The following is a 24,482-nucleotide window of genomic DNA, read 5'->3' on the forward strand; positions in this document are numbered from 1 at the left end:
AGCTACATGGCATGTAATAGATCTTCGTTATTGTTAGATGGAAAGAGAGAATGAAGTAGGATTTCCTGATAAATATGGACAAAGGAAACAAACATGGGTAGAAAAATAAGATTAGCTCGCAACACCACTTTGTCCATATAGTCTGTATGTTCACAAAAAGATGACTCCATACACTATAGGGCATGTTACTCTCCTAAGTCACAGGCAGATGTGACTGCTACCTGAAATAACACCATGAGTGTAAGCCACACTAGGGAGACTTTGTAAAAGCACAAATGGATCAGATGTCAGAACATCTAGTATTAAATTACGGGCCTGAATCAGGTCCGGACGCTATTGTATGGCTTAACACAGATTTCATATCGGAAAACTGTATGTGAAAGACCCATTCTGCACATGTGCAGAACAGGTCCTGCAATCTTGCACTCAGAACCTCCGAGCCTCTGCATGATTGACAAGCTGCAGTTTTTAGATCCTGGAGCATGGTTCTGTTTCGGGTGCCCGAGGCCAGGTTCTGTATCGGTGGAATCAGATTTCTTGGCCTTGCTAGCTGCCAGCCTGAAGAAGCTGAGGCTCTTCATACTGGCCGGTGCTGGCACGATCGCGACCAGTGATCCACGGCAGCGTCAAGGGACGCTGCACACGGATCGCTATTGCTGTTAGGAGGGGTCTGCTTTCTACAGATGCCGCCTGCAGTATTTGAATATGTGCTGGACTGTATTGCACAGCTGCTTCCTTGTGGCTGTGCAATACCATCTGAACTGGAGTCGGACCCTAAAATCACAATGTGACACAAAAGGCTTGATATGGGGTCTAATTAGCTTTACAATAAAAAAACAAATAAGTTCATAAGTTACTAACATGGTGTCCAGAAAAACACAAAGTGCAGGCACCTGAACTTCCAGGGCAGTAAGAGTAATTGCTGGGCACACACTGGCCGATCAATTGATCGGCCAATTTATCTTGTGTGAATCGGCTAGAGCGAACAATGCCGTTCGCAGATATCGTGTTGGCTGAGCTGAACAGATATTGGAGCATGGTGCCACGTGTACGGGCAGTCAGACGACCACCTGTACACGTGCTGCAGAGGACACAGGGAAGACCCGCGGCCAGATGATGGTTGTTATGTCTGCAGATGATTATTCATACACACAGATCTATTAGGTGTGTACCCAGCTTAAGGCCCTAGAGGATTGCAAGATCTTTAGAATTGGTGGAACGACCACTCCTTCTCCACACACTTACAGATAAAACCTTGGTCTGGGATGCAGAATTGGTTCCAGATGTAGAAGGTCTGACAACGATGGCAGAGGTGAAGGCTGTTCCAAACCTATTCCCCAAGCTACTGCAACCTATGAGCAGTGCAGCTAAAACAGAGCATCACTATGTCCTCTACTGCTTTGTTCTCAATCTTCCACAGAAACCAGGCCATAAGAAGAAAACAGAGAAAAACACAACCCTAGTAAAGAAGTTCTATGGAATCGACAGAGCATTTATGCTTTGTTCAGGAGTTCTTATGGCGCAAACAGAATTGAGTTACCTTTGTGTTGGAAGAGGCTGTCATCAGATCTATCACAGGGATACCCAACTTCTATTTTAGCAGTTGAAAAAGCTCTGTGTGTGAGGTCCATTCTCCTGGATTGACTTGATATCGACAGACAATTTGCTATATGGTTTCCTTTTTTTGGCAAGTACAAAGATGAATATCAATTGTTTTCTATTCATATGACTGTCAACACTGCTGCCATTATGGTTCTGTTTCTTGTTAAGATTTCAGAAAAGATCTTGAGAGTTTTATATTTGAAAAGGAAGAAAGTGCTGAATTGCATGCCATACTGCCCTAATTTCCAGAATATTCATGTGCAGTTGTCTGCCACTCTGGAGCAGCACTCCTTATAGCTGTTCTGTAAGTAGCTCCAGCGTTAGGAGCTAGAGTCTGTGGAGAGGGACACTCCATGATTGTTTAATCTTGGACCCGCACATCATCCTATGGATTTATTGCAATATCGGCAGGAATTGGAACTGCCTTCCCACTGATCCAGATGAAAATCTCACATATGCCACTTCATACAGTGGACAACTTTCCAAAGAAAAAGACTATATTCATTATTTTCTAGATTGAAAAATGTACATTAGATGATGAATTATTAAATGGTTTTCTTCTGAAAGGCTAGTAAAAGACAGTCTATCTGGACCCCTAAGAACTGTACTGTTGAGAGGGAACCGGATAATTTTTACTGCATACATTATTCAAGCATATTGTTGTAGCATTTGGTGTTGTGCTCTGACTTTCCAGTCACCAAAATGTAATCTAGATAAAGCCATACCATGATTCCTTGTTGTTTGAGAATGGCCATAAGAACACCAGCACTTTGGCGATAGTCATTGGAGACGTTGACAGTGTAAATGGGAGACATGTAAACATGAAGTGGTGGCCAAGGACAAAGAAACCGATGATAAGTTATAATACAATAAACTATCTGGACAATGTAGTTTAAGGACTTAATTCTACAAGAAAATAACTTGGAATAGAAGCCAGTGCACCACTCTATCAAAAGAACAGGAGAAAACAAGAGATATGGTAAGAACTTACCGTTGTTATCTCTGTTTCTACGAAGTCCATAGGGTCCACAGGGTTGACCTTGGGGTATAGCTGGATCTGGATCCACGGGCACCACGCAGTTAAAGCTTTGCTGCTCCCAGGATGCACTTGGGTCTGTCCTCCTCTATACCCCGCCCCCGAGCCACAGGCACCTCAGTTGGTAAGCAGCCAAGGCTGGAGGAGGACACGAAACAGAGAGAAGGAAGACTGGAACACACAAGAAACCATACTCACAGAAATGGGAGACGGAAAACCGGTGACCAGTTACACAGCCCATTTGAAGCCAGGTGCGCCAGGGTGGGCGCCCTGTGGACCCTATGGATTTCGTAGAAACAGAGATAAAGTTAAGTTCTTACCATATCTCTTGTTTTCTACTTCAGGGTCCATAGGGGGTCCACAGGGTTGACCTTGGGGATGTCCCAAAGCAGTTCAACTAAGGGCGGGGACGCTCCTGTGCAGAAAGGAGCACCCGGCGCCCGAAGGATGCATCCTGAGAGGCGAAGGTGTCAAACGCATAGAACCTCAAAAACGTTTGAATTGAAGACCAAGTGGTCGCCTTACACAGCTGAACAGCGGAGGCGCCACGTCTAGCAGCCCAAGAGGGACCCACAGAACGAGTGGAATGAGCCTTAACAGAGGCTGGCACAGGTAAACCCTCCTGTGCATAAGCCTCACAAATAACTGAACGAAGCCAACGGGCTAACGTTTGCTTGTTGGCAGGCCAACCCCTCTTGTGAAAACCGAAGAGGACAAACAATGAATCCAACTTCCTTAACCGAAGCAGTCCGGTCCACACAGATTCTAAGTGCCCGGACTACATCTAAGGAAGCCTCACCAGCTGAAAGATCAGGTGACTGAAAAGCTGGCACAACAAGTTCCTGATTAATGTGGAACTTAGAGACCACTTTGGGCAAAAACTCCGGACGAGTGCGGAGCACCACTCTGTCCTGGTGAAAAATCAGAAAAGGAGGGCAACAGGAAAGTGCCCCCAATTCTGACACCCTCCTGGCAGAAGCAATTGCCAGGAGAAAAACGGTCTTAAACGTCAGCCACTTGAGCTCCACCGACTCAAGCGGCTCAAACGGAGGACCCTGCAAGACCCGTAGCACCACCGCCAAGTCCCAAGGAGCCACGAAGGGAGGCTGGATCCTGAGAACACCCTGGAAAAAGGTGTGAACATCAGGTAGTGTAGCAATCTGTCGCAGAAAGCACACGGACAAAGCAGACACATGAACCTTCAGAGAGGCCAGGCGTAAGCCGAGGTCCAAACCCGATTGAAGAAACTCCAAGATTCTGGAAACCCGGAAACCTGCGGATCATAGTTTCTGGATTCACACCACTGAAAATAAGTGCGCCACACCCTGTGGTAAATCCGTGTGGAAGCAGGCTTGCGTGCCCTAAGCATGGTACCAATGACCGAACTGGAGAAACCCCTAGACCTCAAGACGGCTGTCTCAAGAGCCACGCCGTCAAAGACAACCGACCCAGATCTGGGTAAAGGCAGGGCCCTTGAGACAACAGGTCCCGACGCTGAGGGAGAAGGTACGGAGCGTCGATGGAGAGGCACCGCAGATCGGAGTACCAAGGACGTCTGGGCCACGCCGAAGCTACCAGCACGAGCGTGCCGCCGTCCTGCTTGAATTTCCGCAGAACCCGAGGAAGCAGGGATATCGGAGGAAACAGATATGCCAGGTGAAACGTCCATTTCACCGACAGAGCGTTTACCAGACAGGCACCTGCGTCTCTTGTCCTTGACCCGTAAACGGGCAACTTGTGATTGTGCCGGGAGGCCATCAAGTCCAGCTCCGGCAGCCCCCATCTGTCCACAAGAAGTAGAAACACCTCTGGGTGAAGCGACCATTCCCCGGGATGCACGTCGTGACGGCTGAGGAAGTCCGCCTCCCAATTGAGTACTCCGGGAATGAAGACTGCCGAGATCGCTGGAATGTGACACTCCGCCCAAGCAAGAATGCGAGACACCTCCGACATTGCTGCCCGACTGCGAGTTCCTCCTTGGTGGTTGATGTACGCCACCGTGGTGGCGTTGTCGGACTGCACCTGAACCGCCCTTCCGTGAAGAGCGGGGCCGGACGACTGCAGGGCCCTGTATACTGCCCGCAGTTCCAGGATGTTGATGGGGAGAAGTGCTTCTTCCGCGGACCAACGACCCTGAAGCGATAATGAGCCGGTCACTGCCCCCCAACCCCGGAGACTGGCATCCGTCGTGAGCAGGACCCAGTCCGGAATCCAAAAGGGGCGCCCCTCGACCAGATGTGCTGTCTGAAGCCACCAAGCCAAAGACTGCCGAACCTCCGGGGACAACACCAGCAGCTGAGAGCGGATCCGGTGAGGCAACCCGTTCCATTCCGATAGAATCAGCCCCTGCAGGGGCCGGGAATGGAGCTGGGCAAATTCCACCATGTCGAATGTCGACACCATGGCAACTGTGTATCCGCAGCTGCAGGGAGGAGACATTCTCCGGAGTCAGGAAAATCGGTTGCTGACGAGAATCCAGCAGGGCTCCCAAATGAACCATCTGCTGTGAAGGAATCAGGGAGGACTTTTTCCAATTTATCAGCCACCCGTGCGCTTGCAGGCAAGCGATCGTCAGGTGGAGATGTTAAAGCAGTACCTCCGGGGAGCTCGCCAGCAACAGGAGGTCGTCCAGATACGGCGACAGCCGTACATTCTGGTTCCGAAGATGTGCGGCCATGACCGCCATAATCTTCGTGAAGACCCTCGGTGCCGTGGAGAGGCCAAAGGGTAGCGCCCGGAACTGAAAATTATGTTGAAGGATAGCGAACCTCAGATACCGCTGGTGCGAAGGTGCTATCGGAACATGGAGGTAGGCGTCCTGGATATCCAGGGACACCATGTGATCCCCCGGTTCCATCGCCAGAATGATGGAACATAACGTTTCCATCCTGAACTTGGGAACTCTGAGAAATTTGTTCAGAGACTTCAAGTTGAGGATAGGGCGATGAGAACCATTGGGTTTCTGCACCAGAAACAGAGAAGAATAGTACCCCGTCCCTCGTTGTAATTGTTCCCGTTCCTCAATGACCCCTGCTTTCAGCAAGGACTCTATAGCTTCCTTTATCTGTAAAGTCTTGGTCGTATCCTGAAAAGGACTCGTGCAGAAAAACTGGTGGGGCGGTCTGTGCCAAAAAGACAGGGCGTACCCCTGGGAGACCACTTCTCGAACCCAGGCATCCGTGGTGGTATTGTGCCAGCACTGGGCAAATAGAAGAAGTCGGCCTCCCACCCTGGGGTCCCCCAGAGGGAGGCCCATCCCATCAGGCAGAAGGTTTATCCTCCTGCTTGGAAGAAGGGCGCCTGGCACTACAGGCCTGCTTCTTGGGCTTAGAAGCGGCCTTGGTCGCCGACTGCCTCGGGAAGGACTGACCTTTGGCCTTGCCCTGAACCCAAAAGGACCGAAAGGCAGAGCTCCGTACCTTGGTAGGTGCAGAAGCCGAAGGGAGGAAGGCTGATTCAGACTTAGCCAGAGTATCCACAATTTTGTCCAAGTCTGGACCAAAAAGCAACTCCCCATTAAAAGGTAAGGCCTCCAGTCCCTTTTTGGAGTCTGCATCAGCTCTCCAAGAACTCAGCCACAAGGACCGACGCGCCAACACAGCTGCAGCCGACACCCGAGAGGTCAGCAGACTTGCATCTAACGATGCTTCCCCAATGTAGGAAGCCGCATCCCTCATTTGTCCTATCAACGCTCTCTGGATCTCCGGAGCATCTTCCGGAAAGGTATCCTCCAAAGCGTTGGCCCAGCTCTCGATGGCCTTAGCCACCAAAGAGATGGCCATGGACGGACGGGCCACCGCCCCCGAGAGAGAGAAGATAGACTTTAAACCAGTCTCCACTTTCCTGGCCGTGGGATCTTTCAGGGAGATCGACCGCAAAGGCAGCGTAGCGCTTTTAATTAAGCGAGTAACGTGGGAATCCACCGCAGGCGGAGTTTACCACTTCCTGCAATGAGCCTCAGGAAAAGGATAGTTTGAAGCCAACCATTTCTGCGGTTGGAACCTCTTGCTGGGCAACTGCCAGGCCCCTGCCATATGATCCGTTAACTGGTCGGACAAAGGAAAAACCGCCGAAGCTACTTTGGCCTTCTTAAAATTAGGGTACTTTGACCTGGGAGCCGGCGCATCCTCCTCTATATGAAGGATGGCCCGCACCGCCCTAACCAATGCCGGCACATTAATGGAGGACTTAGCCTCCACCTCCTGGGCCCCAGCATCCGAGTCAGAGTCTTCATGGATCGCCCCGTCATCCGAAGACACGTCCGTGTCCGTAAACTGTGCCGCCAATGAAGCCGGAACGGGTCGCTTAGACGCCTTTGGTGGCAAATCACTGTGCAACATAGTTTGAAAGGTCGATGACGAAGCCGCCAGGCTCTGCACAGAGCTGGAGAGGACATCCACCCAGGGAGGGGGTACCGTTTGAGGATACCCCTGAAACGGTACCATCGACTGCTGCGGTACCATGGGAGATTGCACATATACAGGCAAACCCGCATAGGGACCCACAGTCTGAGACCCGGGAGGAGACTGCACCAGACGCGTCACGCCCGGGGAACGGGGGATGGTAGGCTGGGGCAACGCCCTAGAAGGGACCGCAGTCAGGACCGCCAGCCGGTCCGCGATCGACGGCAGCACTTGTGTAAACGTCGCCCACGGAGGATCCTGCGCCACCGGGGGTTTAGAGGGACCAGGTACCAGCTGGCACCGTCTGCACAGACCGTCCTGAGACAAATCTGCCCCGTCAACCCCTGCTGAACAGCGTCGGCAGGAAAACAACACAGGAGCCACGGAGCGCTCATTCTCCTCCTCAGACATGACACAAAACTTTTGCAATAAAAAATGTATCACCGACAAGAGGTAAGGCGTACAACACCTACGCACTCCCAAGTATGCAACACAAACAGCCCACAATCTGGTACTGAGTAGCACACCGCAGTATGTGACGGACCTCACAAATACGTAGATCTATATAAGTGAGGTACACAGAAAGAACACCCCTCCCCCACACACCTGTAGGGCTTGTAGGAGAAGTAAAGGGATAGGTAAAAGCTGACAGTAAGTAGAAAAAAACACAGACAGCAGCACTAGCAAAAGTCACATACCATGCAGGAAGTTATACTCACTGCACCTTCAGCTACAATCAACCTCCCAGATTCAGTGTCTGGGAGGGCTATAGCGCTGCGAACACTGTCCTTTGCAGGGGGAGAGGTACGCAGGGGGACTGGTCCACTTGTTACCGCCTGGGAGCTCTGCGATGCTGCCTATAGAAGATGGCCGCCGGAGAGCTCTGAGGAGGAGTGGCCAGGAGATAACAGCCCAGCGACGCCAGCACACATGAGAGAAGGCGCGCTGGGCTGAGGGGAGGAGCGCTAAAGCAGGGAAGGCTGCCTCCCCTGCTAGTAAACCCCCAGGGAAGCCAGTTCCCCGCCGGTACTTACAACCTGGAGGCCAGCAGACACGCGGGGTATGCCACAGAGGGGGGAGCCCACCGCCGTTACTAGCGCCGCCGGTCTGACCCCAGAGACCGGCGGCTTAAAGACTGCCTTTGATCCCCGCGCGCAGCGCTAGGCGCTGCACGCGGCTTACCTGGCCCCTTGTGTCCGGCAGCAGTCAGTTGGAGCTCCCGGAGCCACGCTAGTACTGACTCCGGGGTCCCGCTGCGATCCCCAGATCAGTACTGGCGGGGCTGTTGGAGCACCAGCGTGGACGTCCAGATGGACAGTCCATTGCTGCCGCTCTGAAGATAGCAAAAATTAAAAAAAAATCTTTTTAAAAATAAAAATAAAGCTATGGGGCTGCTTATGCAGCCCCACTGCGCAGGGTGACCAGACTCCAGCAGGGCACCAACTAAAACTGAGGTGCCTGTGGCTCGGGGGCGGGGTATAGAGGAGGACGGACCTAAGTGCATCCTGGGAGCAGCAAAGCTTTAACTGCGTGGTGCCCGTGAATCCAGATCCAGCTATACCCCAAGGTCAACCCTGTGGACCCCCTATGGACCCTGAAGTAGAAATGACTTCTTTCTGCAGCAAAGTCTGTAAACTGTTCCGTAATGCTGAAGGCTCCACTGGTATAGACAGGACACTTCAAAGATATTCCCTCTATGTAAAGATTGGAATTAAATTTTGTACCTATCGCTGATGATATTGCAATACTGTTCCGTTATGCTTGAGGTTCCACAGGACTCCCTGGTGGTTGGTTTAGAAAAGAGTAATTGCAAAGACTTGGGCCCTGACAAACCTTTCTTATTCGAGAAAGAACAGATAGACTGCTTATGTATGGTACCACCAGGCTGCTGAAAGTAATGCTTTTCTAACCAATAGCTTTGTGCTTCTCTAAAATGCTAGTTTTTCTTATTGTTGCAAATGATGGGATGTTTCATTGTAAACAGATGTTATAGAAAACACAAAAATCACCAACAAATTGTAGTCTGGTTAAACTATTCTTTGATTGTAGGTCAGTCTCTCATGGGTGCTACCATAAGGTTCTCCTCCTGGCCACTACTGTTATATCCAAACTTCTAGATGAGAATGAGATTGTGTACAATAGCAACTAGCATCCCCAGGGAACCCTCACTTAAACCCTGTCTTTTTCACAGTGACCATCCGAGCTCCCCGGGAACCGTAGCTACACCAATAGTGCACACGCTCACCTTCGTCAGCTGAGAGATACGAAAAAAATCACCAAAGGGAAGGATATAACATTATATACCTTACAGAGGAAGTTATTTTCCTGTCTCTACAGTACTCAGCTGCCTAAAGACTTATCGTATGTATAGCTGCCGTTAAGTTTTTTTTTTTTTTTCTGTTTTTAAAACATAGGACATTTTTAATTTACAGGTACCACCACTCCTATATATCACCTAAAGTCACTCAGACACTGCCTGCCAGAAAAGAAGGTCTTTCTGAATTTAAGATGAATGTACTTAAGTGAGCGTTTATGGACTCATATAGGGTTGTTCATGGCAGGTAAACTTTATTAGAGCTGATGGTTTCAATCAACAATACTATATATTTTATGCCTGTCCAATTTCCCCTGTGGCTAATGTTATACTGCATTTCTGTTTTGGTCCTTCAGGAAGACATTTTTATTTCACAAACAGTAATATAAAACTAAACCCTACTACAATGAAGATGTTAATTATATGAACTACATCTTCCATTCCACTTCCAAAGGGTATGTCCGAGCCCACCCACTGTCTATAAAAGACTTAAATCGGCATTACTATGATTATTTCTTCTCTCCGGCATAGAGACCTACATTACTATTTATTATTGCCAAGCCTTTAGTCCAGCACAGGCAGATAAACACGGCAGATATGGTGAGGGTGTAAGAACCCCAATTCCCTACCATGTATCACATGTAATGCACAAGGACATCACTAACAAAATGAAAAGAAGAAGCACTATGTGCTATAGAGGGAGTTTTCACCTTCACATAACTTTATATTAATATTTTGCATATGCCTTCCTACAGTACTTTTGCTAAATGCATAATTTAGGCTTTTTCTTGTATTTTTCACTAAAGCCTTGAAATCAATTACTCAAAAGGTTTTGATACAAAATTCAAAAGGGAAATCTAGAGAACGTTAAAGCTAGGTAGCAAATGCTGCAGAATGGCATGTACAAAGCAATTAACTTAAACTAGAACAACTGGTGTCCTGCCTGCTGGATGCGGAACGTAAGCCCCATCAATGATGTCTCCGCACCCTAAGTTACAGCAAAATACACTCACCACTCTGGAGAAAAGTCGGAGGGTCTCTAGGTCCTCTAGGATGTTGCTGTTCTTGGTGGTGATGAGAACCATGTATAGTTTTTCCATGGGCTGGTAGACATAACGCACGCTTTCAGTTTCCACAAAGGTGTGCTGTTTTCCTGTGTTCATTAGTTTTGGGAAAGCTGCCAAAAGTCCTTCAATTCGAGTGCGAGTCATTTCCACAAATTGTCGTGAAACTATGGCCTTGCCCACCTTCGTACATACTGCAGCAGCAAGCAGCACCTGAAAAGAAGAAATGTAAATAAGGATTTTGGTCCTCTGAAATCACACTACTGACAAGTCAAGATCAATATTTTGTTTTAAAATGCTTTCTTTGTGTAAAATACAATAATTCAATAAAATGGCTCTGCTTATGGACTACTAGCAAATCAAGCCCTCAGTTAGGAGACCAATTTTATGTACGCAAGCCAGGAGCAGAAGGTTCCAGGAATGGAACTCCTCACCATTTAGGTAATGGGAGCGGGGGCGTAGAGAGGAGAAACTGGGATTTTTTTTTATTCTTTTCTCCGAGTCCAATGAAGACACTTTAGTACATAGTGCTCTGAAAGGTCTTTCAGCACTTTTAAATTTACCTTCAAAAGCTCAAGCTCCTCCCCTTCCATACACCCATTGTAGTGCTCATTCTAGCACCCTGCACCTGTCACAGCGCGTGCATTTCCTCTTTCCTGCCTGGGGTATCCTGCTCTGCTGCTTCTAGCACACTCTGGTCTGTATCTCAGCTGTTTGTTGCATCGGCTGAGTGTGCTAGAAGCACCAGAGCAGAGCGCAACACCCCAGGAAGGAAAGAAGAACTGCGCGGGTTGTGACAGGTGCAGGGTGCTAGAATTAACACTACCCATTGGGTTTCAGAGTATTTCTGCTAACAAACCTCTGGAGGACAGAACTAGGGATCAATAAGTATAACAGTGAAACACACACAAGGAACAAGAACACAAACAAAAACAGATTGTAAAGGGAAGCCCGTCCAGGATTTTCCCTCCTTATTGTAAAAATTCCATATCCTCTTTCATCCATGGAGGGCAATATGGTCCACATCTAGATTTCAGATAAAGGGGTATAGTACATTTCTGCTGCCATGCTATCCAAGCAAAAAAACGTGTGCACTAGGATTTCAAACCCATCAACAACAATCAGATGACATTAGACATGTTAGGAGACAGAACATTTGTATATGTAGTGCTAGACCAATCCAAGGAACAGGTATAAAGTTGCTAATGGAACATATGTTTTGAGAATATCAAATTGATGTCAACGCTGCGCATCTTCTCCGAGTCCTCAAGTGATTCGGCAATTTCCTGAATTTTTACAGTATCTTTAAAATGCACAAAATGATGAAGTAGGATATAAGGAGGGAGCATAACGCACACAAAAGGCTTTACTGTTATCCCCCAAACAGGCTCCTGGATGCTGCTTCAGGGTGCATTCTGCTACACAGACCAAATCGTCATATGAATCACACAGCATGAAATACAGTGTATGCATTCTCCAATGCAACAAAGTCTCATTTTTCATAGACATAAAAACAGCATTTCAGGGGCACAGCCTCTGCCAGTTTCTTAGGGTGGTAAAACATTAGGCGATATGTCATCTGATCCAGAAGACTGGAGCGACATATTGTACACATCGTCTGATGTGCATACTACCGCGCGCTCCCGTTCGCCACGGGGTTGTCCCATCTGCTGTGCTGCATGGCAGATGGGATGACCCGACGGCATATAGCTGAACGCGCGATCGTGAGCTATAGCTTTCCTTGTGTTTGACCGACCTACATATTGTGCTGTCGGTTGAGATACACAACGTTCTGATGTGTACCAGGCAGGGCCGGTGCTAGGTTACTCGGCACCCAGCGACGTCTCGTGCTCCCCTCCACCCCTTCCATCACTGCATCCTCCCCGAGCATAAAATAACAGCAGTGGGTGGATGGAGGGCGTTGGATCTTCTACAGTCGGACCATGGTGCCCGTGCCTGGGGACGGCCCTGGGACAAGGCCTTAGACCAGGGGTCAGGGAACTTTTTTACCTTTTAACCAAAAATACATTTACGTTACCCCCTTGATTTGAAAGGAAGGAAATCATATAGTAGTGCCCCCATATAGTGCCCCTGTAGTAGCGCCGCTTGTACCCAAAAAAAACAAAAACAAACACCTTAATCTCCACTCCTGCATCCGCCGTCTTGTCCGTCCGGCTGCTCCCCGGAACTATGGGAGAGACGTCATGACATCTCTCCCATAGTGCGCATGGAGAGAGGTGGAAGCAGGAGTTCAGAAGAGAACTCCAGCCTCCGGCTAACGCGGCGCTGCAGGGAAGGAGCAGGGCGCCCGCTGGTAATAACATCTCAGCGGGCGTCTGGCTTAGAGCCTCCCTGCGGCACAGCAGGGCATGCATAAGAATCATCCTATATTATAGAATGATTCATATGCATGCCAGACTGTATGTCCATTACCCCCAGGAATTAAATTTTTACCCCATGTGGGGTAATTTACCTCTGTTCCCCCACCACTGCCTTAGACTGACTCCTTTGTGAAAAGTAAAAAGTTGCATTGAATGCGTGGTTCAGACTGGTGAGCGCTTTGGAGATTTGGGCCATTCCACAATCACATGTGTGACAAACATAGTTTATATACATATATAATAAAGGTAATCTAGGTCATAAATGTAGAAACTGGGACCAAACAGTACTTTATAAAAAGGTTAGTACAATAATTAGCAGAGAATATATGATATGCTTGCAACTTCTGATCATGCACTTTTTTTTGCATATGATCATGTATGTGAATTTATATACAGGATGGAGGTTGCGCAGGGAGAGGGGGGATGGTTGAGATGCGGATCGAGATTAATATGCCCCTAACAAATATATCATTAAACACAGTTTACTAATACTTTGTCATTCATCATGGTATCACATTAAAATATGACAGTCATGTATGGGACAGGTAATTAGATATGTGACATTGTATGAAAATCTATGTTACTTGACCAGCTGGTATAAATGTAAAAAATAACTACGCAACACCTTTGCCCAAAGATTATCGCTATATGTAATTCCTAGCCCCTTCAACAAGAATAGAAAGTTTTCATAAGTTTGATCACTAGGAGCGCTTTAATGAGAGATTTTATGGTCTAAGTTTGCGAAACTTTGAACATCCAATGTTTAGGTTTATTCTCCGCTTTAAACAAAGCATGTGCTCTTTCATGTGCGTTGTAAGATGGTATTAGAAAGCGTGCTCGCAAATATTATATTCCTAGTCATTTCATCATGCATACCTGGAGTAGTATGTACAATGTCTGATCAACTTAAGAATGTTATCTCTATCTTCAATAAGCCTATTGTTTGAGCCACCGAGTTAAAGTCCCCTGGCTTTATGTCGTTTTAAACCCTCATACTGCTAATCGTTTACATGGGGATATTGGCCAGGCTGTCAGTGTGTTCTTTACTGCCTTTACCTCTATAAGGTGAGGTCAGAGAGGCAGAAGCAGTAGGAGACACCTGATAACTCTGATAAATTATTATCCTTCTTCTTGGCAGCTCTTCATGGTTACTTAGCTGCCACAGTTCATTTGTTTCTTTGTCATCCTTATGGCCTTTGTCTGCTTTAACCCTTTCTGTCATTTCTTTCTCCTTAAAACTGGTATCATTCCTGTTTTCCTGGTAATATCTTCTCAGATTTTTAGGGGTAAATTTACTAAAGTAAGAGTTTTTAGAAGTGAGTTTTAAAAGTGATGTTGCTTATAGCAACCAATCAGATTCTAGCTATTATCTTCTAGAAGGTGCTAGTTAAATGGTAAGTAAAATCTGATTGATTGCGACGGCCAACATCACTTTTCAAACTCACTTCTAAAAACTCTCACTTTAGTAATTTTACCCCTTAGCCCGATTTGCTTTTTGCTCAATGTCCATCTTTGATTTCAAATTATAACATCCATGTTTTTTCTGCAATCAACTACTTTTCTATAAACACCACAGGGGGAAATGTACTGTTATAGCCTACGAGATGCAGGCATCAGCGCAATTCTGCAGGTCAGGCCAATGTTTTAAAGTGGCAATAATTTGAAAGTAAAAATCAGTTTTGTTTAGCCTTTTAAAATATTGCCGCTTTAAAACAACAGGCAGACTCGCCAGTATCGCACTGATGCCTGTATCTCGCAGGCTATTACATTTCCCCCATGTGATCCAAGTAGGAAGTTGCTACTAATGACCTCTAGTGAAGATAAAAAAGAAATAATAATGTTATATACATGACTGATTCTTGTGTCACCTACATGACCATAATACATTCTAATACCATAGAACCATTGTACCAAATTGTTTGATCTGATACTGCAGAACAGTTTAAAAATATGTTTGTACAAACTGTCACAAAACCATTTGTATTTTAGTTTTAGTGACTTAATTGCCTATATTCAAAGATTGCTCAGGAATAATTGATTACGGACTGCTTATGACAGTTTACAGTAAAATAACATTGCCAACTATAGAGTGACATATGTAAACACCGTAGTAATTGGGACTGTCTTCAGGAGCAGTAGCAGAGAAATAAGTCATGACTTCAGTTCATTACAAACAGTGTACAACACGGATATGGTCACAGGGAATTCCCATAACGTTGGCAGGCCTGGGTCCCTGTCTGAGTTAGTACTATTAGGGGGAAAGTCAATTAGGTGAGAGTTTGCAAAAGGCGAAAGAATTTCACACTTCGCCTTATAATTCGCACACTAAAGCTGCATACACACGTAAAGATTTTCTGTCCAACCATCCAACTAGTTGATTGGTTGGAATAAAAATCTGGTAACATATGGGAGTAACTGATGATCAGCAATTTGCTCCTAAATGCCAGAAAACAGAGGAATATGGTCATCAGATAAGTTTTGTCAATGTTTGATCTAAACAATTTGTTCAAACAACAGTTTTTGTCCATTTTCTGGCATTTGGGAGCAAAGTGCTGATTGTCATTTGCTTTCATTTCTTACCAGATTTTCATTCCAACCAATCAACTAGTTGGATGGTTGGACAGAAAATCTTTATGTGTGTATGCAGCTTTAGACTTCATGCACACACCTGAGATATCCATACACAGAAAAACACCAATATAGAATATGTGAATTTGTTTCTATTAGGCATATTTACCAAAGTAAATTCGCAGGATATCCAACCCCCCTTTTTCAGGTATATACAGCAATGCGTTAGTCACAGATAAGAGGGGAAAACCTTGGGGGTGGGGAGCTCTCCTGATATCCCAGACAGAGGGGAAAACCACCTGATTTAGTGGGCATAAGGAAAGTACTGAAGGCTTTTAAAAGGTGTCAATTGGCTGATTTGTGCATTTTTAAGAAAAGTGAAATAAATGTAAATAACTAGAATTTTGTTTAATTACAAAGGAATTAAATGGGAAAGGCAAAAAAAAGTATAAAAAAATTGCTTTTGGTGTAATTTGAGGCAACATTATAAAACGTAAAAAAAAAAAATTATAGAAATCAATTATTTTTCGTTGAAATTAATACTTTAATTAAATTTGGGGTGCATTATTTAGCTAAAAAAATTATCTTATTTTGAGGTAATTTTAGGCCATTTTTTTTTCACCCCAAAAATTACATTTAATTATTGGCCCAATTAAGCGAATTAAAAAATTCCAAATGCCTAATTAGTCATTGGGGGTGTGCCTGGGTGTGCCTGATTTTCCCTACCTTTTTACCTGCTCAGGGGGGTGCGAACAAAACCAGGCAAATTTACTCTAAAAAATAAATGAGAGTTTGAAATTGAATTGTGAATTTGCAGTGATTTCACCATGCGCGACCAAACTCGCACCTTATTGAATTCCCCCCTTAAGCTGGCCATACACCTGCACGATTTCGGGTCGATTGCCCGATTTTCGACCAGTCATAAGATGGATCTTGTGAAAATAGTGTATTGTTTTAGTAAGATACGATCCGATGCGCGCTCCCACAGCTCCTATAAACTTATGATCAGATGTGCAGCACATCTTGTCCATCGTATCGTATGCAGATCGTGCAGAATATATTGTTCATGCGATCCATCGTGCGGCAATTCAAGTCATTTCAATGACTGTTTCCCAATGAGCGCGTGAAGATCCTGTACTAAGAAAAACAACAAATATTCTGCTGGGACTGCCAGGGAGCTCCGGGGAGTCGGATGTGGAGTCGTGTGTTAATGCTGGTCATGCAGGTGTATGGCCAGCATTAGAGTTACTCTGACACGACTGCAGAGAATCTGATATTGTAGCTGCAGGTATAGTTATGATTAAACAGATTATTCTTTCTGTCCCGATAACGTCCTAAGACTTTCATTAAAGGTTACATATATGTGGCACATACCTGTACTCAGGAGAACTAGAATACATTTCAGGGTAAAACTGAAAGGTGATCTTTGTCAGCCAATGAGAGAGTCACTTGCACCTTATATCGGTAGTTGTAAACAGCATAGGCAAATGCAGGGGGGGGGGGTTCCGTCTGCCTGGAAACCCCCCTCCCCAGCCCACACCATGACCACAATAGAAATAGTAATGTAATAGATTGTTACTAGTGCTGCATGTTCACCTGTGGATCTTTTAACATGTATCAGCCAGTAATAAATAACCTGTGCACCAACTAGAAGATCTGGAAAACATGCACTGTTAGAGATGTCCAGGGCAGTGCTAGGTTCTTCTGCTGCTCCTCCAGGCTCCCGGACTTGCTACAATAGTCTGGAATGGTGCCCACATCTAAAATAAATACGTTCAGCTCAGGCAGGACGGCCTACTGGCGCATCTAATGGCATACTATGATCACTGGTCCTGAATACGCTGGAATTAATACACACAATACACTTTGTATGACCCTTATTAAAGCTGGTTAAGTACTAATTCTGCACTCTTCATTGACAGGCCACACTCACTCTAAAATTAAGCATTTAGAAACCCCCCTCTGGAAATCCTGCGTTTGCCACTGCATAGCGCAATTACTGTGATCTTTTGCAGTGCCAAATTAGTTCCAGCGAAGATAGTTATCTGCAGGAAGTTCTGTTAATCTGGAACTTTACATGTACCAAACAACGATCAGGACACTGGGGAGAGATCCTGTACCTACTGTGCGACATTTTTTCTACACAGAACTCCCATAAATTACAGAGCCAATTGGAGCAATAGAGGAGACCACAGACATTATGCAAGTGATCTCTACCATTTAGGACTCCCTATAAGTACAGTAAAACTATATACGCAGCACAGACTTATGAATACCACTTATACTGGACATTCCATATTCAAATGGATCAATCCAGATTATGGCACCGTGATGTGTTATTCAATATGTATCCTGTATAACCACTATGAAAAAAAGAGACTTGTTGAATATTTAAAATAACAAATGGAGCAGTGTAAAGTGATGTAAATCTCAAGTGCAGGGGTTCCCAAACTGTGCGCCACAGCACCCTGGGGTGCCTCGGGACACTTGCAGGGGTGCCTCAGGTTTGTGGTCCAGCAGCAAATCAAATTCTTTATAGTCAATATAATGTAAATATGTGCACAAACAGAAGCACAAACCTGTCCACCACTATATAACAAAACCTAAGGATGACAGGTCAGCACAATTTACGTCATATACTTCATCACTACATTTGTTTCTGAATTTCTCAATAACAAAACTTTTGACTTAGAGGGGCCGTAAAAACAATTTTGATGCACTAGGGCCCCGTGATTCAAAAAAAGTTTGGGAACCACTGATCTAGTGGCTTTTTTAAATTGTGATACACTTTATATTGTTTTAATAAACTATATTTATTCAATATGCCAGATCACACAATAATTGTGTTAATATGATGAATTTGTAATTTATTATCTGATTAATGCAGCACTGTTTCTATATTTTCTTAATTTTGTGGTGTTGTAACCATATAAAAAAACTTATGATGCATTACTAAAAGTCACTTCTGCTATGCCAAAGAATAAAATACAGATAAGCATGGCAGCCCTTACATAATATTACAGAGCAATTATCTTTGACACCTGAATACATTGGAAAGATGCAACATTCGCATCTTTCATCCGCAGATAAAGACATACTATTCGCCACTAAGGGCACCTTCAAATTAGAGATTAGCCAAACTAATTTTGACTGTATATGATGCCTAGGGGCGTACCCAGAGGGCTTATCCTAGTCACTGCCATTGATGCCACAGATCTTGCTGGAAAAGCAATGGTGTCCAGTATGATTCACACAGGAACTGTATCCCTCGCTGCATGATTTACAGACATATCAGGTACTGCATGTTTGCCTTCTCAGTATGGAGTGTCCTTACCTATAATCTGAGCATTTTGGCCATTAACTCCATGAAGACACAACTTCAATGTGGTTCCTGCTGAAATATGAAGCTGTCTGAAGAACTCTCTATCTTCCTATGTAAAGGGTCCCTAAGAGGACCCCAGTCTCCAAGAGGATTTGTAGTTCTAGTAGACATGTCAGCTATGCCTGAATCTACTTTAGGGACCAAGCACAATTTTTTCACTTCCTCACTGGGGTTGGGTATGATATCCCGAGGCCGGAAGCCCAACTATTGGAAATCCGGACTACGGCTAGTAAGTACCCTAACCCTCCCCCCCATATATTTTCGCAGATCGAGTGGTTGTCTGCAATTGCGCATGTGCAAAGGTGGCACAGAGTACGGAGGAACCAGTAGCAAAGTGAGTGACGGTAGTCAGCGCTGCGGGGGTGGTTAGAAAGAAGCAGGTATCTGACCGTTTAAACGCTGTGTCATGGGAATGCATAAATGAGCCACTGTGATCTCCTTCACAACATGAGAGCTTTCTGAGCATCAGGAGAGCTGCAGTGTTTGCGGCTGGTCAGACTTGCCTTATATGCTGTGTGACTGCCCCATGTGTATCGATGTTTACGTTGTTGCACATCGTCGGGCAGATATGAGAAGGCAGCAGTGGGTGTCCCTATGCTCGGGTAAGCTTTGGAAGCATTAGCATATTTCGCAGCTGCATTCCTTGCGCAATCACAGCTGCGACTGCATTAGCATCCGCTGCTGAATCAGGCCCTGAGTGTTTATATCCCCCGATCTCTATGTATCATACCAAACCTCTTCACATCCACACACATTTTATTTTGGATCATTCAAGTGTAGTAATGTAAATGTTTACTTTTAATGGAAGTTTTTCTTTCCAGGTCAGCCTCATTTTTTTTTTTCTCTACAAAATTCCTCTCAGATTTTTGAATATACGTAACTATGAAATTTAGCATTTTCAAATCCCCAGCAGTTATTAAAGCCATTTACACTGTAATCATCAGCTACACCTCGGCTGGACTAAGTATCCTAGTTCAAGATCCCCGCCATCCTCTCATGGCACAAAAAGCTTTGGACAGCCAACAATGTTTTCTTCTTCTCCAGTCCTAAAACAAATGCCCCCATTACCCTAGCACTCACCTCTGTCCTGTGACTTACAACCAAACCAGGGGAATAACACAGGACAGAGCTGCAGCAGTTCAGGACAGATGACATTATAGAAAAACCAAGAGCAACAGCTGCAATTTCACAATACAACTAAAGGGCAAAGTTACCCGCTAACACGCAAATATCAATTCCACTGTACAACTGCAGAAATAAATGGGGTAGCACAATGATTCATTTTGTTGTCTCACAGCACTGAGGGTCCTGGGATCAATTACCACAAAGTCCTGATCTGTGTGAAGCTTGTATGTTCTCCCCAGGATGCACCAGCTTCCCCTGACCCTCCAAAACTATACTGGTAAGATAATTGGCTCATGATAAAAACACCAGTGTATATGTGTGTGTATCCATGTGGTACGGAATATAGCATGTAAGCTCCATTGGGGCAGGGACTGATGTGAATGGCTAAATATACTGTACATAAGTAACTGGTAATAAATACACGTAGCAGAGCTTCTCTCAGTCAGTGGCTTATCACTAGGTTATGTTGCTGCATAATCACCTCCTAATTACTGTATTGCTCTATATTAACCTGTCACCTAAGGGATAAGGCAGCAAAGTGACATCACCAATCCCATAACATAACCTGTCACCTAAGGGATAAGGCAGCAAAGTGACATCACCAATCCCATAACATAACCTGTCAGTGTCTATCTGAAACCATGGCTGTCGGCAAGTTATCTCTATATTATTTTCTCATTTCTTCCTATACTGATTCCGCTGCCTCCTTTACCTGTCAGAGATCAGATTATTCCAGCCTAGACTAGACCTTACACCCCCCGACACTATAACAAGCTCAGCCGCAACTGTTCCCCTGCTGTTACCGGCCTCCCCCTGCCCACACACGACCATTCCCCGAGCCCTGTCCCCATGCAGCCCGTTACCGGTTCTCACCATGGTTGCGGGAATCAGAGCCGGGTACGGGGCCTGTCTTGCTGATTGGCCTCTGACGGTCCTCCACACAATATGGCAGTCCCGGAGCCACGTCTTCAACAGGAAGCTGCGTGAGATCCGGGGGAGGCAGAGTAAGGGCACGTCGGAAAAACTAGAGAGGACAAAACAGCAACCGACATCTTTGAAACGGGAGCTGCCCTAAGTTTCCGCTCCTCCTAGTAAGCTGATGTGTCATTCATGTGGATAGTAAGGAATGACGTTGGACAGTAACTGATGACGTCATGGTCCGCTCGGTGAAGGGCATCTAGACGCTGCCAATTACAAAGGAGAAGGGATTTAAAAATAAAAAATCACAAGCAGAGGAAACGAGCACATTTTAAAAAAACACGAATGAGAAATAAGTTGCTAAAAAAACTAAAATGTACAGGTTTAAAAGTATGATAACCAATACATTTACTGAAAGCCTACCAGTTAAATTAACTTTTGTTCTATTTCACAGATACTAAAATACTAAAATTATAAGTTTCCTGGTTTCAAACCTTCCTAAAAATTCATGTTGAAAACTCCAAATTTCTGCTAAAATTCCTTATTAATATATGTAGATAAAACGATAGGATGCCTAGATAAAATGATAGATTTGTCATAAAAGCAAACAAAACTTCCCTTAGCTTACCACAGGAATACATAATGTAGCATATCTCACCAATAATCCCGCTTTTTAGACACTGTCCCACCCACGGGCTCCAAAGTTTCGCTGGTTAAAGGTAGGGATGGATATTAAATGGTTCACCGTCAATGGTGCAATCATCTGTGGTACCCCATAATGGGCAAAATAAGGGTCCCCCTTTTTTTCTTTATAAACAATTGTGAAGGAACACAGGGCCTGATTCTGACCCGGTCGCAAGCGCTGTGCACTCGCAACCGGGTCGACGGTGGGGCCGTGCACATGCGCACGACGGAGCCGGCTTCGTCGTGCGCATGCGCGAGACCCGGATAGCGACGGGCAATCCGTCGCTCTGGGTCACGTACCAAAGGGGGCGTGCTGTTGATGTTGAGTGACAGCATGTCCCCTTTGGTGGGTGGGCCGGGGGAGTGGCTGCCCAAACGGAGGCGTTCCCATGTGAACGCCTCCGTTTGGGGCCGGCCCCACTGACATCACGAGTGATGTCAGTGGGAGAGATTTCGGCGCTGTTAGAGCCGAAATCTCTCTATTATCTTGCGGCAACGAGACCCTACCACAAGCAGGGCCGGATTAAGGTCTGTGGGGGCCCCTGGGCAACACACTTGTTGGGGCCCCCATCAATAAAATTATACAAGTGATATACTGCTGATGTTTTAAAAAAATATAACGTACTACGTGTGTGTGTGTATATGTATATATATATATATATATATACACAGTAAACAGTATATAAAATATATATATATACACACACACTCACTAATAGCAGGACCCAGCACTCTCTATCAAAATGAACAGCACAGCAATACTTTGCTATAAGTTATATATATATATATATAATTAGATATATATATATAAGTGCCGCCTTCTTTTTTATATATATATATATATAATTTTTACCAAAAAGTTTTTAAACACCCAGTATATTACATTTAAAAGCAAATGTAATAAACTGTAATTTTAAGTGCAAATATATATACACATATATATATATATATATATATATATATATATATATATACACACACACATATATATATATATATTATATATATATATATATATATACACACACTTGCCTACATGCATATATATATATATATGTATATTATATACACACACACACACAATTACCTTCATACACACATACACACACAATTACCTATATAATACACACACACACACACACACACAATTACCTACATGCATACACACACACACACACAATTACCTATATATACACACACACACACACACACACACAATTACCTACATGCATACACACACACAATTACCTACATACATACACACACACACACAATTACTTACTTGCACACAGGCTCTCTGCTCTTCTGCTCCACAGCCAGGTGACAGGCAGAAGCAGAGTGTAACATGACACCTTGGAGTCTGCTCTGCCTTACGCTGTCACACAATGCAGGCTGCCTGGCTGCCGGGTTGCTGTTTGGGCTCTGGTCCGACCAGCCACAGTCTTCTAATCGCAGGAGATTGTGACTGTAATGAAGCTCCTCGGCGGCTGCTGAGAGAAAACAGCTGAGCTGCCGAGGAGTACTGCAGCGGAGACAGCAAAATGCTGTACTCCGGTTTTCAGTAGATGTAGTGGCCGGAGGCAGGGGACAGTGTGTGGGGGCCCCCTATGTGTGGGGGCCCCAGGACGACCGCCCCTGTCGCCCTGCCTATAATCCGGCCCTGACCACAAGGGTCTCGTCGCGATGGTCTTGACCATCGCGACCATCTTCCTGGCCGCTCGCTATAGCTGTGGGTGGTCACCCACAGCTATGTGAGCGGCCAGGAGGCTGTTCTAAAAAAAAAATAGCCCGGCCATGATTCAGAGCGTGCGCTCTGTCAGAGCGTCCGGCTCTGAAACAGGGCCACAGTCCATACACTGCAATAGCTAGGCTGGTGAACTCTAGTTGGCCCCTTCTCTCCCCTAGGCTGATGAGCCTGTGCAGCCTGGGGGGGGGGATTCTACAGTTGACCAGCAACTCAAAGAGCCTGTGGTCCCCAGGGGTTGCAGGGTAGAGGGCCCATGGGGTGGGCTGTTACTGGGGGCCCCTAACCAATGGGGGCTGAGTCCAGAGAGTGAGGAGGCAGGATGAGCCCGGAGCCTGTACTATAATAAGGAGGCTCCGCTGGCCAGAAGGAACGCCACAGATGGGAAAGTACTGTGCAGCAGGGGCCACTATGTGAAGAAGAGGAGACTTTAGTGTACCTGCCAGGGCCGTAACTAGGGTAGTGCGACCAGTGCCATGACACAGGGCACTGCAGGGCAGGGAGCACTGTTTGGGCCTGTCAATTTTCCTGCTTAGTATCATTCTCACTTGTAGCTTCCTCTTCTTTTATCCCCAGCATCTCCTGGCCTCTCCTATCTCTTCCCTGGCTCTTTCCCATGAGGTCATAGCCATTTTTCAGGTCCACTATCTTATGTCCCTATTTAAAAAATGGGGGAGGGGCGCCAATGCTCTCTCTGGCACAGGGCACCAAAAAGTCTAGTTATGGCAACCCACAGCTTTTGCGAGCGGCCAGGTGATTGTCACGATGGTCGGGCTTGCGACGAGACCCTTGTGGTAGGGTCTCGTTCCCGGAAGCCCCAGTGAGTTTCTGTCTCTAATAGAGCAGAAAGCTCACCACTGACATCACTAATGAACAAGTTGATTTTGGGGTAATTTGAGGATAGTTTTTTTTTTACCCCAAAAAATGACATGTAATTATTGGACTAATTAAATTAATTGGAAACTTCCAAATGCCTAATTAGTCATTAGCGGGGTGTCCAAGGGGTTCAGCACAGTATCCCGATATTGTCCTAACAATTTTCCTTTCCATCTCTCATCCTCAGGGAGGTGCAAGTGGAAAGTTGTGAATTCAGGGCCTGATTCAGATCCGCTCGCGAGCGCTGAGCGCTCGTAAGCGGGTCGATGATAGCCCAGTGCGCATGCGCATGAGGGAGCCGGCTCCTTCGTGCGCATGCGCGAGACCCGGATAGTGACAGTCAAGCCGTCGCTCCAGGTCTCGCTACAAAGAGGGCGTGCTGTCG

The 24,482-nt window shown here is 45.7% G+C and overlaps 1 protein-coding gene across 1 annotated transcript in view; it reads right to left on the reverse strand.

Moving 5' to 3' along the window:
* The window catches only part of ARCN1 (archain 1 coat protein complex I subunit delta), a 55,841-nt gene extending 34,968 nt beyond the window's left edge, over positions 1-20,873 (reverse strand). The window contains exons 1-2 of the mRNA XM_088443842.1: positions 20,749-20,873; positions 10,369-10,632 (exon numbers count right to left, since the gene is read on the reverse strand). Coding sequence (XP_088299968.1) covers positions 10,369-10,632; positions 20,749-20,751 — 267 coding nt within the window. The 5' untranslated portion in view covers positions 20,752-20,873. The remainder of the gene's footprint in view (positions 1-10,368; positions 10,633-20,748) is intronic.
* Positions 20,874-24,482: the final 3,609 nt, after the last annotated feature.

This window comes from Taudactylus pleione, unplaced genomic scaffold (assembly GCF_031769625.1).
Source record: "Taudactylus pleione unplaced genomic scaffold, aTauple2 ptg000334l, whole genome shotgun sequence".
In the NCBI taxonomy this organism is placed as follows: domain Eukaryota; kingdom Metazoa; phylum Chordata; class Amphibia; order Anura; family Myobatrachidae; genus Taudactylus; species Taudactylus pleione.